The sequence below is a fragment of the Micromesistius poutassou genome (assembly GCF_964030765.1).
Source record: "Micromesistius poutassou genome assembly, chromosome: 15".
Taxonomy (NCBI): Eukaryota; Metazoa; Chordata; class Actinopteri; order Gadiformes; family Gadidae; genus Micromesistius; species Micromesistius poutassou.
In genome coordinates, this window is record NC_140285.1 from 2,975,763 (window position 1) to 2,991,219 (window position 15,457).

The 15,457-nt window shown below is 48.6% G+C and overlaps 2 protein-coding genes across 2 annotated transcripts; both read left to right on the plus strand.

Moving 5' to 3' along the window:
- Nucleotides 1-246: 246 nt before the first annotated feature.
- Nucleotides 247-4,548, plus strand: LOC311359123 (keratin, type II cytoskeletal cochleal-like). Its single transcript, XM_084479086.1, has 9 exons — nucleotides 247-1,032; nucleotides 2,393-2,601; nucleotides 2,725-2,785; nucleotides 2,918-3,013; nucleotides 3,151-3,315; nucleotides 3,419-3,544; nucleotides 3,668-3,888; nucleotides 3,976-4,076; nucleotides 4,213-4,548. Exons 1-9 carry the CDS (start codon nucleotides 505-507, stop codon nucleotides 4,401-4,403), a joined length of 1,698 nt encoding a protein of 565 aa, XP_084335212.1. The 5' UTR covers nucleotides 247-504; the 3' UTR covers nucleotides 4,404-4,548.
- Nucleotides 4,549-11,362: 6,814 nt separating this feature from the next.
- On the plus strand, nucleotides 11,363-15,457 carry LOC311359125 (keratin, type II cytoskeletal cochleal-like). The gene is made up of 9 exons (XM_084479088.1): nucleotides 11,363-11,995; nucleotides 13,315-13,523; nucleotides 13,647-13,707; nucleotides 13,840-13,935; nucleotides 14,073-14,237; nucleotides 14,341-14,466; nucleotides 14,590-14,810; nucleotides 14,898-15,001; nucleotides 15,138-15,457. Exons 1-9 carry the CDS (start codon nucleotides 11,477-11,479, stop codon nucleotides 15,320-15,322), a joined length of 1,686 nt encoding a protein of 561 aa, XP_084335214.1. The 5' UTR covers nucleotides 11,363-11,476; the 3' UTR covers nucleotides 15,323-15,457.

Below are 15,457 nucleotides of genomic sequence, written 5' to 3' on the forward strand. Positions count from 1 at the left end.
TCCCCCTTTGCAGGGCCGTGTTCTTCGCCCCTTCACTGCGGTATGGCTCCTCTCTGGGGGGTTAAGACGATGCGGTGGCTGAGCCCTTGCCCCCATCAAGGATGCCCAGTGGCTGTTCACAGGTGAGGATCCTCTGCCAAGAATCTGCTCACAACCCCCTGAGGCCCTTATGCCATTTGTCATTTGTGAGGAGTGTCTGGGTGTGGCTTGATGCTACCTGTCGGACGGGCTGGGCTGCAGCAGGCCTCCATGCAGGAGGGAGAGGGCCCTCAGGGCCTGGCGGATCAGGTTGGGATGGGTGTGGGCGTGGAGCAGGAGAGGTGAGGGGCAGGGACTCAGTGGCAGACTCCTCCCTCTCCTCAGAGCATAAATAGTCAGCGGTGGCCATAGAGAAGGCACTTAGAGGAACTTGACTCTCCTCTCTGTGAGCTCCATTACTCCTTCCTGCCTCTGTCCTTTTTCTCCTCCTCTGCTCTCCGGTTAGAGGAAACACAAGCAGCCAGGATGCAGGTGTCATCATCCAGGAAGTCCTTTACTTCATCTAGCACAAGGGGCAGCGGCGGTGGCGGCGGCGGCTTTGGCTTCAGCTCCGGCGGCGGTGGTGGCTTCGGCGGCGGTAGCAGCAGAAGTTTTTCCTCCATGTCAGTGGGAGGTGGAGGTGGAAGCATGAGGAGGTCGGCAGGCGGCTTTGGCGCAAGATCAGGAGGCTTCAGTTCGGGTAGCATGAGCATGGGCATGGGTGGCGGCGGCGGCGGTGGCGGTTTCCTGATGGGTGGCGGCGGCGGCGGCGGCGGTTTCGGCGGCGGCGGCGGCGGCGGCGGCGGTTTCGGCGGCATGTATGGTGGAATGGGCGGTGGAATGGGCGGCGGAATGGGTGGTGGAATGGGTGGTGGAATCGTGGCAGTCACCTCCAACCAGAGCCTGCTGGCCCCCATGAACGTAGACATCGACCCCAACATCCAGACCGTCCGCACCCAGGAAAAAGAGCAGATCAAGGGCCTCAACAACCGCTTCGCCTCCTTCATCGACAAGGTGAGAGACAGCCGTCAGGCGGGGCCTAGCTCCTCCAGCCGATACATACATTTTATCGGTCTGAAAAAATCTCTCTCTCTTTCTTTCTCTCCCTCTCTCTCTCTCTCCTTCCCTCTCTCTCTCTCTCTCTCCTCCCCTCTCTCTCTCTCCTTCCCTCTCTCTCTCTCTCTTAGACCCCAGAGCTAATTATATATTATACAGCAACCTGATTTTGCACACCCTGCTCACTAGGCTCTACCTGAAGTGAGCCATTTAAAAACAAATAATGACATCATGATAGAGTTGATCGTACACATTTAACAAACAGCTCACACACACACACACACACACACACACATGCAACCATCACAGAACGTGTTTTCAGTAAAGTAAGCACTACACCAAAACTGGAAGGCTGATTGTTTCTGGTTGGTTGGCTGATGCTAAGGAGAGAGTGGGAGGAGGGGACGGAGCAGAGGGGACCAGGTAGAAACTCTAGCCTAGCCATATCCAGTGACAGTTAGCTCCAATGCTCAGTGTGTGTGGGGGGAGGGGGGAGGGGGGGGAGGATATCAGGTTTTCATTCATTCTCTTTAAAAGATTGACTCTCAGGGGCAATGATATCTAATGAACAGATCACTTCTTACAGTGCCCACTCACCACACCCCCAACTTCCTATTGACTGGTTGCGTGTGCTTTTTTTACCAGTTGTTGAGTTTAAATATTACTACTTGTAGCTTGGCCTTTAATAGACTCCATCCTTCTAACTTTGATGTGTTTTCAAGGGCTCTAGTAATGTTGCGCAACGGAGTAAAGTAAAAGTTAGAGATAATTTGGAAAAAATAAGTGGGCCGCACCCTTGCATGTGAAAGTGCTTGTTCATGCGTTCAAACATGTTGATCAGGCCACACCTAGTCGGTTTGCTCCGTTGGACTGATGCCATTTGTTTAGTATCAGCACTCCATGCCATCTTTCTTTTGTTTGTCCATTCTTACTTTCCCCTAATTTAAAAAATGAACACAAAAATTCATAACATGAATATCTATTTTTATTCTAGATGTCAGGGCTACAATTAACTGCACTAATTGCAGACAAGTTAAATCAGTATGAGGTTTGCAGGTTTAATTGAAATCGGCGGGTGTATGCTCCTCCTTTTTTGTGAGAAAGTTGCACATAGGTGAGAGAAAGTATGAAAGCACAAAAGTATACCAATTAGATAAATACAAACAATGGGTTGTTGTTACTGCAGGTACTACATGGCCACACTTATCTTTAATTCATTTCCCTAAACTTTTTTGGGCTTTGTTCAATGTGACACAATGCCTCACTTTTATTCACACCGGATCTAAACAGCCTTGTCTTCGTCTCTTCCCCCATCCAGGTGCGCTTCCTGGAGCAGCAGAACAAGATGTTGGAGACCAAGTGGAGCCTGCTGCAGGAGCAGACCACCTCCCGCTCCAACATTGACGCCATGTTCGAGGCATACATCGCCAACCTGCGCAGACAGCTCGACGGCCTGGGCAACGAGAAGATGAAGTTGGAGGGAGAGCTCAGGAACATGCAGGGTCTGGTGGAGGACTTCAAGAACAAGTGAGTTGGATAAACAGATAAAAAACGAAGTGCATCCCGAGAAACATGCACAACAGAAAATCGACAAAGAGCATGTGAGTGAGTACTTACCTATTATATTTCTGCTTCTTATTTCCCTTTTAGATATGAGGATGAAATCAACAAACGTGCATCTGTGGAGAATGACTTTGTGCTGCTCAAGAAGGTGAGTCAACTTTGGAAACCCGTATCGGGTTAAGTTGTTCCAGTGGCTGCATGGTAAGGGTATGGATACCCTGAAAGCCAGTGGACAAAAGAGCGAAATTCACAGCCTGGCATTTTTCTCCTCACCTTGTAGGATGTGGATGGCGCTTACATGAACAAGATTGAGCTGGAAGCTAAAGTTGATGCCCTTCAAGATGAAATCAACTTCCTCAGAGCAGTTTACGAAGCGGTAAGGAAAGGCTCTGTGGCATTTGTCCTTCCTCCCATGTTATTTCTGGCTACCCTTTGAACTGTAGACCAAAGGGTCAATAGCCAATAGTATTACATACACATATTACATACGCATTCTCCCTACTACTCATCCAGGAGCTGCGTGAGCTCCAGGGACAGATCAAGGACACGTCGGTCATCGTCGAGATGGACAACAGCCGCGGTCTGGACATGGACTCCATCGTGGCCGAAGTGCGCGCCCAGTACGAGGAAATCGCCAGCCGCACCCGTGGCGAGGCCGAGGGCTGGTACAAGCAGAAGGTAAGCGGTGGAACAGAGTGATGGAGAAACTCAGAAGTTGGAAGACCATGAATGTGCATGGATAAGTGACGAACAACGTGTCCTTTCCAACCGTCTCTCTTAGTTCGAGGAGATGCAGACTTCGGCCGGCCAGTACGGCGAGAACGTCCGCAACACCAAGAGCGAGATCGCTGAGATCAACCGCATGATCAGCCGCCTGCAGAACGAGATCGAGAACGTCAAGTCTCAGGTGAGAGTCGCATGGTTACAGAACCATTGCTGATACAGTTTATAGAGACATTGGGCTCACACGGGCTCCTTAGACAACTCAACCACTGCTGCTGTTTCGCTGATCCTTCCTTCCTCCTTTCAGCGTGCCTCCTTGGAAGCCCAGATCGCAGAGGCAGAGGAGCGCGGTGAGCTGGCGGTAAAAGACGCCAAACTCCGCATCAGAGAACTGGAGGAGGCCCTGCAGAGAGCCAAGCAGGACATGGCCCGCCAGGTGCGCGAGTACCAGGAGCTCATGAACGTCAAACTGGCCCTGGACATTGAAATCGCCACCTACAGGAAGCTGCTGGAGGGAGAGGAGTCTAGGTAAGACGACAGTTGTGAGAATAAGCTCTGTATTAGTGGTGGTATTGGAAACAGGCGAAATACTCATCTTGGGCCACTTCTTCACAGGATTGGCTCTGGCACATCGACTGCCCATATCTCGAGCTCCATAAGCAGCGCCAGCGGCGGCGGCGGCGGCGGCGGTGGCGGCGGTGGCGGCGGCGGCTTCGGTAAGCGCCCTCTTCATCGGTTGCCCTCTTCGCCACTAATGATTTTCTTTAGACTTGTCTCGTACTCTTATGGACCATGAGGAAGTGGTGGTGCAAAATCATTGATCTTTTACCTTCCCCCTCAATCCACGTGTAGGAATGGGATACGGCGGCGGCGGCGGTGGCGGTGGCGGCGGCGGATACTCCATGAAGTCCAGCTATAGTTCTGGTGGGGGTGGTGGCGGTGGCGGTATGGGCTTCGGCGGAGGCTTCGGCGCTGGAAGCATGAGCGGAGGAGGCGCCTCTGTCAGCTACAGCAGCTCCTCGCGCTCCTCTAGGAACTTCTAGGCGTGCCCTCCTCTGGGTTCACCTCGGGTTCTGTGTCACTTCCTCTCCTCTCTATCATGTCTCCACTCCACCTCTTCCTTTCCTTCGCTGTCCACCCTACCGACGGTCGAAAACAAAACATGCAAGCTCACACTGCAACCTGTTACCCTAGCAAACTGGTAGCCCCCCCTCCCCCCCAAGAGTCCATCTTCTGGATCTTCTGTCGTATAGACAAAAGACACCTTTTGTAGTTTCACCACAGAAATATCTTGATGGCTTTCGAAAACCCCCGGCATAACAAAATGGTAGAATCCAAAGTAGAGGAAGAAGGTTTAGATTATGTGTGGTTTAGACATTAGGTGGCCTATCGCAACAGCTTTTAAACTCTCCTCCCATGTTAATGCACTGGCTCCGGCCCTTCCTGCCTCCCATTTTGTTTTGTTGGGATAGGGTGTCAACAAAAGTAGCCATGTAGAACACTCTAGGATTTGTTGCGGAGGGTTTACACTTTTCTATTCCCCTTCCTAGTTATAATGGGTTTTCCTTTATGGTTTGCAAACAGTGGTTTAAAAATGTTCTTTTCTTGTTCATTCTGAAAAAAGGCTGACTTGTACGACCAGATTTATTGAATGAACGTGTACCATCAAATCCTCCTTATTAAAACTGAACATATACCAACCTGAAGCCTCCTCGATACTTTGTTATTTTTGTCTTGTATTTGCATGCATTAGATTTGCTGCAGGGGAACTGAGATACACATGATACATGATACTCCAATATACTCCGTAGTTGTAGGATTACAGGATTACACAAGCAGATACTCAAGATCATGGTTAACCATTACACACATTAACACCGGTATCAACCTTGCACGAAAAAAGCCAGCTCCTTACGAAGGTAGCATAGGAAAAGGTCTAGAGACCGGATTTATTAAAAAGACAACTGACATCTCCAGCAGGGAGCAAGAATAAGGAGTAACCTATGTATGTATAATATAATATAATAATATAATTGATTAATGACCACACAGCCAGGCTGGTGGAATTTGGTCTCAGTACAGCTCCTTGGTACAGGTTCCAACATTACATTTAAACATAAAACATATAACATAAATACATACAGACAGACACATTTTATAATACTTAAGGGGCCATGCATAATCCTCAGCGACTGGAGTTCAGGGTATTGATTGCAGTGGGAATGAAACTGTTTTTGAAGCGGGTTGTGTGTGTGGCTATTGTCCTGTAGCGCCTCCCAGAGGGCAGTAGTTGGAAGGCATAGTGTGCGGGGTGAGTGGGATCAGAGATGATCTTGCGGGCTCTGCGTAGTGACCGTTTATGGTAGAGTGATTCAAGGGATGGTAGGGGTGAGGCAATGATTTTGGATGCTCTGTTGATGATGTGCTGTATTTTCTTCCGGGAGAGTGAGTCGAGACTGTCGAACCAGACTGTGATTGATGAGGTGAGGATGCTTTCGACAATGGCTGTATAGAAGCGAAGCAGTAGATGGGACCTTACTCTGAACCTTACTTACTTACTGAATTGTCTGCGTTTATTTTCCATTTGAGGTTGTTGCTGATGTGGGTTCCAAGGAGTTTGAAAGTGTCAGCGATGGAGATGGGTTCACCTTTAATGAGCACAGGAGTATTGGTGGACGGCTTGCGTCTTGGGTCGACGATAAGTTATTTTGTTTTTGATGAGTTGAGTAGGAGATCATGGTCTGTGCACCAGGTCACTGTTTGGTTGATCTGTGCACGGTATTCAGTTTCTTGGTTGTTGGTGATGAGTTCTATGATGGTTGAATCGTCCGCGTACTTGTACAGGTTGACAGAGCTGTGGTGGGATGTGAGCTGGTTTGTATAAAGGGAGAATAGCCAGGGTGAGAGAACACAGCCTTGGGGTGTGCCTGTTCTGAGGAACAGAGGGGAATATGTGTTGTTGTTAATTTTCACCTTCTGCTGCCTGTTCCAGAGAAAGCTGTGAATCCAGTGACAGATGCATGGGTCAATGTTCATGTCCAGTAATTTATTGAAAAGTTTGGCCGGGTCTACTGTGTTGAATGCTGAGCTGAAATCCATGAACAGGATGCGGGCATATGTGTTTGCGGACTCCAGGTGGTTCAGAATGTGGTGAATTGCTAAGTTGACGATGTCCTCAACTGACCTGTATGCAAATTGGTATGGGTCCATGAGGGGGGTGGTGACAGTTTTCAGGTGATTGAGTATGATGTGCTCAAATGATTTCATGACTGCCGATGTCAAGGCAATGGGTCTGTAGTCATTGATGCAGGAGATGGTCTTGGTCTTGGGAATCGGGATGATAATGGATTCTTTGAAGCACTTGGGTACTGTGCTTTGACAGAGGGAGGTGTTGAAGATGTTGGTGAAAACCCCAGCCAGTTCCGCAGCGCAGTGTTGGAGAACAGAGGGGCTGATGTTGTCTGGGCCGGGGGCTTTATTCCTCTTTAGTACCCTAAAGGTTCTCCTCACCTCCTCCCATAGAAAGTGTTGAGTGTATCAGGGAGCTGATTGTTGCTGTCAGGTGTTGGGGTGGATTTCTTTTTGTAGTTTGTTATGTTTTGTAGTTTTTTCCAGATGGAACGTAGTAGTGATTTGTTCTTCCAGTTTAGTGGCATAGTCGGATTTGGCTCTTCAGATCTCAGTTTGTATTTGGCAGCCATATATTGTTCTTTATTTCATTCCAGATGTGCTGAATTCTTCTCCTTTCTTAATCTTTTAATGTCCTTGTTAAACCACGGTTTGTTGTTATTGTAATGTTTGGCTTTTTTGAGTGTTATGCACAGGTCCACGCAGTAATTGACGTATGACGTCAATGCATTGGTGACGTCGTCGAGGTCACCTGCAGCATCGAAAACATCCCAGTCTGTGCATGCGAAACAACCCTGAAGTTTTTCGATGGCTTCGGGGGACCAGAACCGGACAAGTTTTGTTGGTGACTTGGAGGATTTAACTTTTTGTCTGTATTGTGGAATAAGCAGCATCATTGCGTGGTCAGACCTGCCCAGCGGAGCCCTCGGGAAAGCACAGTAAGCCTCTTGGATGGTAGTGTAGCAGTGATCCAGCGTGTTGGTCCCTCTGCTGGGGTAAGTTACCAGCTGATGGTAGCCGGGGAGCTCAGATGACAGATTGGTCTGGTTAAAGTCCCCAAGGACGATGACTGCTGTGTCCGGGTGTGAATTTTCTACTGAGGAGGCGTAGTTGGCTAACTCGGCTATGGTGGTGTTAGCGTTAGCCTCAGGTGGTATATAAACACAAATCATGATTATTGATGCGAACTCCCGTGGGAGGAATGATGGTCTGCATTTGACAGTGAGGTATTCCAAGTGCGGGGAGCATACATGGGTGAGTTTTGTAGAGTTTATACACCAGCGTTCGTTGATCATTATGCAGACGCCACCACCCTTTGCCTTGCGCGAAAGTTTGAATGATCTGTCGGCACGATGTAATGTGAAACCTGGAAGTGTTACCGCTTGGTCAGGTACTGATGGATCCAGCCAGGCAGATGGCAGAGCAGTCACTGTAGTCTTTGTTGGTTTGTATCATAAGTTGGAGTTCATCCATCTTGTGCCGGAGGGATCTGACGTTTGACAGCAGAAGGGCTGGGAGCGGTGGTCGGTAAGGGCGTCTCCTGAACCTGGCAAAGGTGCCGGAGCGGCGGCCCTTTTTGGCCTCCAGCCATGGTGTTGAGTGGCTTGATATGTTTAAGTCCCGTAATTTCTCTTTCGTCAGTGCATTGTGCTTAAGTGAACATGAAAAACACTCAGTACGGCACAGCTTAATTCGATTAAAGCCATAGTTTGACTATGCTCCTCAATTGGACAACTTCCATTGTTCCGACGGGCATGAAGGTGCTTTCATCCCTTGACATAAACCGTGGGTAGAACTTTCAGGGGAAAACATGACCACCCAACGGCAATAAAGTTGCCTAAATGCTTCCTAGGTAACCTGCCAAACTCAGATTTGTAGAACAGCATGGTCACCGGATTATTCGGCAGAGTCATTGTAACACACCCTGTCTATGCAGTTACGACCAAAGCCCTCCGTTTAGCCAATGGACCCATGCCCAGTAGGGACGGGAATACCTGCTCATTCATCGTCATTCGTCTAACCTGTTTACACTCATCAGCCACTAGAAAGGGCTCAGACCTAGGTTGAACGGACGGGGGAAAAGACCCCAAAACCCCCCCCTCCCCCAAAGCAAAGAGTTGCAAATTGCCAGGCAAATCAAGGCAAAAGCAAAGATGAAGGTCAATAGGCTTAATGACCTCTCTGTCTTACTACCTGTCCTTACTGACCTGTCTCTGTATCCACTGTGTAACCTCTACCTGTACTCACTGATCTGTCTCTGTATCCACTGTTAACCCCTACCTGCTCCTTAATAACCTGTCCCTGTATTCACTGTCTTACCCCTTGTCTCTCCTTAATGACCTGACAAATTCACATGCAGTGCATTCTAATGATTTATATATTTTAACCAACATATACCTTAGTAAGACTTATCCCCCCTACTGTACTCACTGTACACTAATGATTGTGTATCACATACAGACTCTGTCAAGATGTACAAATTTGCAGATGACAACATTAGTAGGGCTTATCTCTAAGGATGATGATGACGTGGCCTACAGAAATGAGGTCCTCACACTAGTGGAATGGTGTTCCCACCACAATTTAGAATTAAATGTCTTAAAGACTAAAGAAATGGTAGTGGACTTTTGCCGCAAGGGGCTAGTGTCCCAGCCCCTGGCCATCAATGGAGTAGAGGTGGAACGGGTGGGCAGCTTCAGGTTCTTAGGGACCATAGTCTCATCCTCAATGAAATGGGGAGACAACCTGAGCTGTATCACTAAAAAAGCCCACCAGAGGCTCTTTTTTCTCCGGCAGCTGAGAAAATTGATTCAATTGATTGAAATGTTGCAATTCTATCGTGCCACTATTGAGAGTATTCTCTCCTTCTCTATTACTGTCTGGTATGGAAAAACCACTGTCCAGAACAGACTACAGCTAGACAGAATAGTTCACACGGCCGAGAAGATCATAGGTTGCAAACAAGAAATCTACAAGGCCCACATGCAACGAAAGGGCATGAAAATCCTACTGGATGTAACTCATCCTGCCAACCATCTCCTTAGGATCCTCCCATCAGGTAGAAGGCTGAGGGCTATTAACACAAAGAAATCCCGCTTTTTAAATAGCACATACTGTAATTAGATTTTTAAATACCTCAGGGAACACAGGTCTTGGATAATGTGTCTGATTTATTTTTTAGCAATATGTTTTAAACTGTATTCTATTCATGCTACTATGCCACAGTATATATATATATATATATATATATATATATATATATATATATATATATATATATATATATCTTCTTTTTTTCACATCAGTATCATCCTGTTACATTCGCACTTTTGGAAGTGAACTTAAAACCTGCACTTTAGGTGAACTTCCACTAAAGTCACTTGCCACTTTTAGACTCTTGCCTATTTAGGGACGAGCCATGAATGAATGAATGAATAATGTATGTAGTACTATGTCTTATGTTGCCGTGTTCTTTGGAAAATCAGGATCAGAGTCAGGATCGCTTTTAACTCACTTTATTTGATTAAGGTCCGGTAAGATGTATATGAAGCAAAAGGAGGGGAATTGTACAAGCACGCATGGAGATACACTTAGTAGGGCATTTGATAAAATGCGTTACCTGGAGCGTTCTGCCCCCTTGGACTATGTGTTGTGACTTTATGAATGGGTGGGCGTGGGCTCTGTAATGCGCTCTGATTAGCTAAGCATGGTGCTGAGCTCCCGCCTTTTGGATATCCGTATGTGTGCTCGGTGCTGGTCCCTTGTGGCTATGTGTAGGTATTACAACTTGTTATTGTGGCCTTGGTCTCTGGGCTTCTCAGACACCAATTGATAGGTGTATGAATGGCCTGGCCCTAGTCGCCAAAGGACATATCTGGCCTGATGCATGCTAGAATATGCTACAATGCTAAAATACGCTACAATGTTTACGTCTATGTCTTTGGTTTCCTATTTTTGTGTGGTGTTTGTCTTGTCTGTTGTATTGTAGAATACACTGCAGCAAATTCAACAAATGCAAACAACTTCTGTTGTATGGCAATTAAAGTATTGAATCTTGAATCTTAAATCTTGAATTAGGTATTTGCAGGTCTATACCTGTTTATAAATCTATTTAGATGCCTGCAATATTGGTTTCAAATTCCCCAACCTGCCGACATGTTAACAAAGTCTTCCGTCAGACCTGTCTTTTACTCTCCCCCAAGCTGCCGTTGTGAGTTAATTATTTTATACTCTGTTCTGATTTCATTTTCTTTTGTCGAATATCTCTACTGGGATTGAGATACTGTACCCAGCATCAATGAACCCCAATATCACGAGAGCCTTTGCAACTATAGTATTTCTGAACGACAACGTTTGCGTGCTACAGTAGTCCCCTGCCTCTATCTAACTATGCTTTTTTCAATGCGTTCATCAAATCATCAAACCTTCACCCTTTTGTTTCTGAGGCTCTGAACCACCAGGAAAACGATCAAACGGAATCATCCCTCTTTGCAGGGCCGTGTTCTTCGCCCCTTCACTGCGGTGTGGCTCCTCTGTGGGGGGTTAAGACGATGCGGTGGCTGAGCCCTTGCCCCCATCAAGGATGCCCGGTGGCTGTTCACAGGTGAGGATCCTCTGCCAAGAATCTGCTCACAACCCCCTGAGGCCCTTATGCCATTTGTCATTTGTGAGGAGCGTCTGTGGGTATGGCTTGATGCTACCTGTCGGACGGGCTGGGCTGCAGCAGGCCTCCATGCAGGAGGGAGAGGGCCCTCAGGGCCTGGCGGATCAGGTTGGGATGGGTGTGGGCGTGGAGCAGGAGAGGTGAGGGGCGGGGACTCAGTGGCAGACTCCTCCCCCTCCTCAGAGCATAAATAGTCAGCGGCGGCCATAGAGAAGGCACTTAGAGGAACTTGACTCTCCTCTCTGTGAGCTCCATTACTCCTTCCTGCCTCTGTCCTTTTCCTCCTCCTCTGCTCTCCGATTAGAGGAAACACAAGCAGCCAGGATGCAGGTGTCATCATCCAGGAAGTCCTTTACTTCATCTAGCACAAGGGGCAGCAGCGGTGGCGGCGGCAGCTTTGGCTTCAGCTCCGGCGGCGGTGGTGGCTTCGGCGGCGGTAGCAGCAGAAGTTTTTCCTCCATGTCAGTGGGAGGTGGAGGTGGAAGCATGAGGAGGTCGGCAGGCGGCTTTGGCGCAAGATCGGGAGGCTTCAGTTCGGGTAGCATGAGCATGAGCATGGGTGGCGGCGGCGGTGGTGGTTTCCTGATGGGTGGCGGCGGCGGCGGCGGCGGCGGTTTCGGCGGCAGCGGCGGTGGTTTCGGCGGCATGTATGGTGGAATGGGCGGTGGAATGGGCGGCGGAATGGGTGGTGGAATGGGTGGTGGAATCGTGGCAGTCACCTCCAACCAGAGCCTGCTGGCCCCCATGACCGTAGACATCGACCCCAACATCCAGACCGTCCGCACCCAGGAAAAAGAGCAGATCAAGGGCCTCAACAACCGCTTCGCCTCCTTCATCGACAAGGTGAGAGACAGCCGTCAGGCGGGGCCTAGCTCCTCCAGCCGATACATACATTTTATCTGTCTGAAAAAATCTCTCTCTCTTTCTTTCTCTCCCTCTCTCTCTCTCTCCTTCCCTCTCTCTCTCTCTCTCCTCCCCTCTCTCTCTCTCCTTCCCTCTCTCTCTCTCTCTCTTAGACCCCAGAGCTAATTATATATTATACAGCAACCTGATTTTGCACACCCTGCTCACAAGGCTCTACCTGAAGTGAGCCAAAACAAATAATAACATCATGATAGAGTTGATCGTACACATTTGACAAACAGCTCACACACACACACACACACACACACACACACACATACACACACACACACATGCAAGCATTTCAGTAAGTAAGTGAGTAAGCACTACACCAAAACTGGAAGGGTGATTGTTTCTGGTTGTTTGGCTGATGCTGAGGAGAGAGTGGGAGGAGGGGACGGAGCAGAGGGGACCAGGTAGAAACTCTAGCCTAGCCATATCCAGTGACAGTTAGCTCCGGTGCTCAGTGTGTGTGGGGGGTGGGGGTGAGGATACCAGGTTTTCATTCATTCTCTTTAAAAGATTGACTCACAGGGGCAATGATATCTAATGAACGGATCACTTCTTAGAGTGCCCACTCACCACAACTTCCTATTGACTGGTTGCGTGTGTTTTTTTTACCAGTTGTTGAGTTTAAATATTACTACTTGTAGCTTGGCCTTTAATAGACTCCATCCTTCTAACTTTGATGTGTTTTCAAGGGCTCTAGTGATGTTAGAGATCATTTGGAAAAAATAAGTGGGCCGCACCCTTGCATGTGAAAGTGCTTGTTCATGCATTCAAACATGTTGATCAGGCCACACCTAGTCGGTTTGCTCCGTTGGACTGATGCCATTTGTTTAGTAGCAGCACTCCAAGCCATCTTTCTTTTGTTTGTCCATTCTTACTTTCCCCTAATTTTATAACATGAATTCATAACATGAATATCTATTTTTATTCTAGATGTCAGGGCTACAATTAACTACAATTAAGTTAAATCAGTATGAGGTTTGCAGGTTTAATTGAAAGCGGCAGGTGTATGCTCCTCCTTTTTTGTGAGAAAGTTGCACGTAGGTGAGCGAAAGTATGAATGCACAAAAGTATACCAATTAGATAAATACAAACAATGGGTTGTTGTTACTGCGCAGGTACTACATGGCCACACTTATCTTTAATTCATTTCCCTAAACTTTTTTGGGCTTTGTTCAATGTGACACAATGCCTCACTTTTATTCACACCGGATCTAAACAGCCTTGTCTTCGTCTCTTCCCCCATCCAGGTGCGCTTCCTGGAGCAGCAGAACAAGATGCTGGAGACCAAGTGGAGCCTGCTGCAGGAGCAGACCACCTCCCGCTCCAACATTGACGCCATGTTCGAGGCATACATCGCCAACCTGCGCAGACAGCTCGACGGCCTGGGCAACGAGAAGATGAAGTTGGAGGGAGAGCTCAGGAACATGCAGGGTCTGGTGGAGGACTTCAAGAACAAGTGAGTTGGATAAACAGATAAAAAATGAAGTGCATCCCGAGAAACATGCACAACAGAAAATCGACAAAGAGCATGTGAGTGAGTACTTACCTATTATATTTCTGCTTCTTATTTCCCTTTTAGATATGAGGATGAAATCAACAAACGTGCATCTGTGGAGAATGACTTTGTGCTGCTCAAGAAGGTGAGTCAACTTTGGAAACCCGTATCGGGTTAAGTTGTTCCAGTGGCTGCATAGTAAGGGTATGGGTACCCTGAAAGCCAGTGGACAAAAGAGCGAAATTCACAGCCTGGCATTTTTCTCCTCACCTTGTAGGATGTGGATGGCGCTTACATGAACAAGATTGAGCTGGAAGCTAAAGTTGATGCCCTTCAAGATGAAATCAACTTCATCAGAGCAGTTTACGAAGCGGTAAGGAAAGGCTCTGTGGCATTTGTCCTTCCTCCCGTGTTATTTCTGGCTACCCTTTGAACTGTAGACCAAAGGGTCAATAGCCAATAGTATTACATACACATATTACATACGCATTCTCCCTACTACTCATCCAGGAGCTGCGTGAGCTCCAGGGACAGATCAAGGACACGTCGGTCATCGTCGAGATGGACAACAGCCGCGGTCTGGACATGGACTCCATCGTGGCCGAAGTGCGCGCCCAGTACGAGGAAATCGCCAGCCGCACCCGTGGCGAGGCCGAGGGCTGGTATAAGCAGAAGGTAAGCGGTGGAACAGAGTGATGGAGAAACTCAGAAGTTGGAAGACCATGAATGTGCATGGATAAGTGACGAACAACGTGTCCTTTCCAACCGTCTCTCTTAGTTCGAGGAGATGCAGACTTCGGCTGGCCAGTACGGCGAGAACGTCCGCAACACCAAGAGCGAGATCGCTGAGATCAACCGCATGATCAGCCGCCTGCAGAACGAGATCGAGAACGTCAAGTCTCAGGTGAGAGTGGCATGGTTACAGAACCATTGCTGATACAGTTTATAGAGACATTGGGCTCACACGGGCTCCTTAGACAACTCAACCACTGCTGCTGTTTCGCTGATCCTTCCTTCCTCCTTTCAGCGTGCCGCCTTGGAAGCCCAGATCGCAGAGGCAGAGGAGCGCGGTGAGCTGGCGGTAAAAGACGCCAAACTCCGCATCAGAGAACTGGAGGAGGCCCTGCAGAGAGCCAAGCAGGACATGGCCCGCCAGGTGCGCGAGTACCAGGAGCTCATGAACGTCAAACTGGCCCTGGACATTGAAATCGCCACCTACAGGAAGCTGCTGGAGGGAGAGGAGTCTAGGTAAGACGACAGTTGTGAGAATAAGCTCTGTATTAGTGGTGGTATTGGAAACAGGCGAAATACTCATCTTGGACCATTTCTTCACAGGATTGGCTCTGGCACATCGACTGCCCATATCTCGAGCTCCATAAGCAGCGTCAGCGGCGGCGGCGGCGGCGGTGGCGGCGGTGGCGGCGGTGGCGGCGGCTTCGGTAAGCGCCCTCTTCATCGGTTGCCCTCTTCGCCACTAATGATTTTCTTTAGACTTGTCTCGTACTCTTATGGACCATGAGGAAGTGGTGGTGCAAAATCATTGATCTTTTACCTTCCCCCTCAATCCACGTGTAGGAATGGGATACGGCGGCGGTGGCGGTGGCGGCGGCGGATACTCCATGAAGTCCAGCTATAGTTCTGGTGGGGGTGGTGGCGGTGGCGGTATGGGCTTCGGCGGAGGCTTCGGCGCTGGAAGCATGAGCGGAGGAGGCGCCTCTGTCAGCTACAGCAGCTCTTCGCGCTCCTCTAGGAACTTCTAGGCGTGCCCTCCTCTGGGTTCACCTCGGGTTCCGTGTCACTTCCTCTCCTCTCTATCATGTCTCCACTCCACCTCTTCCTTTCCTTCGCTGTCCACCCTACCGACGGTCGAAAACATGCAAGCTCACACTGCAACC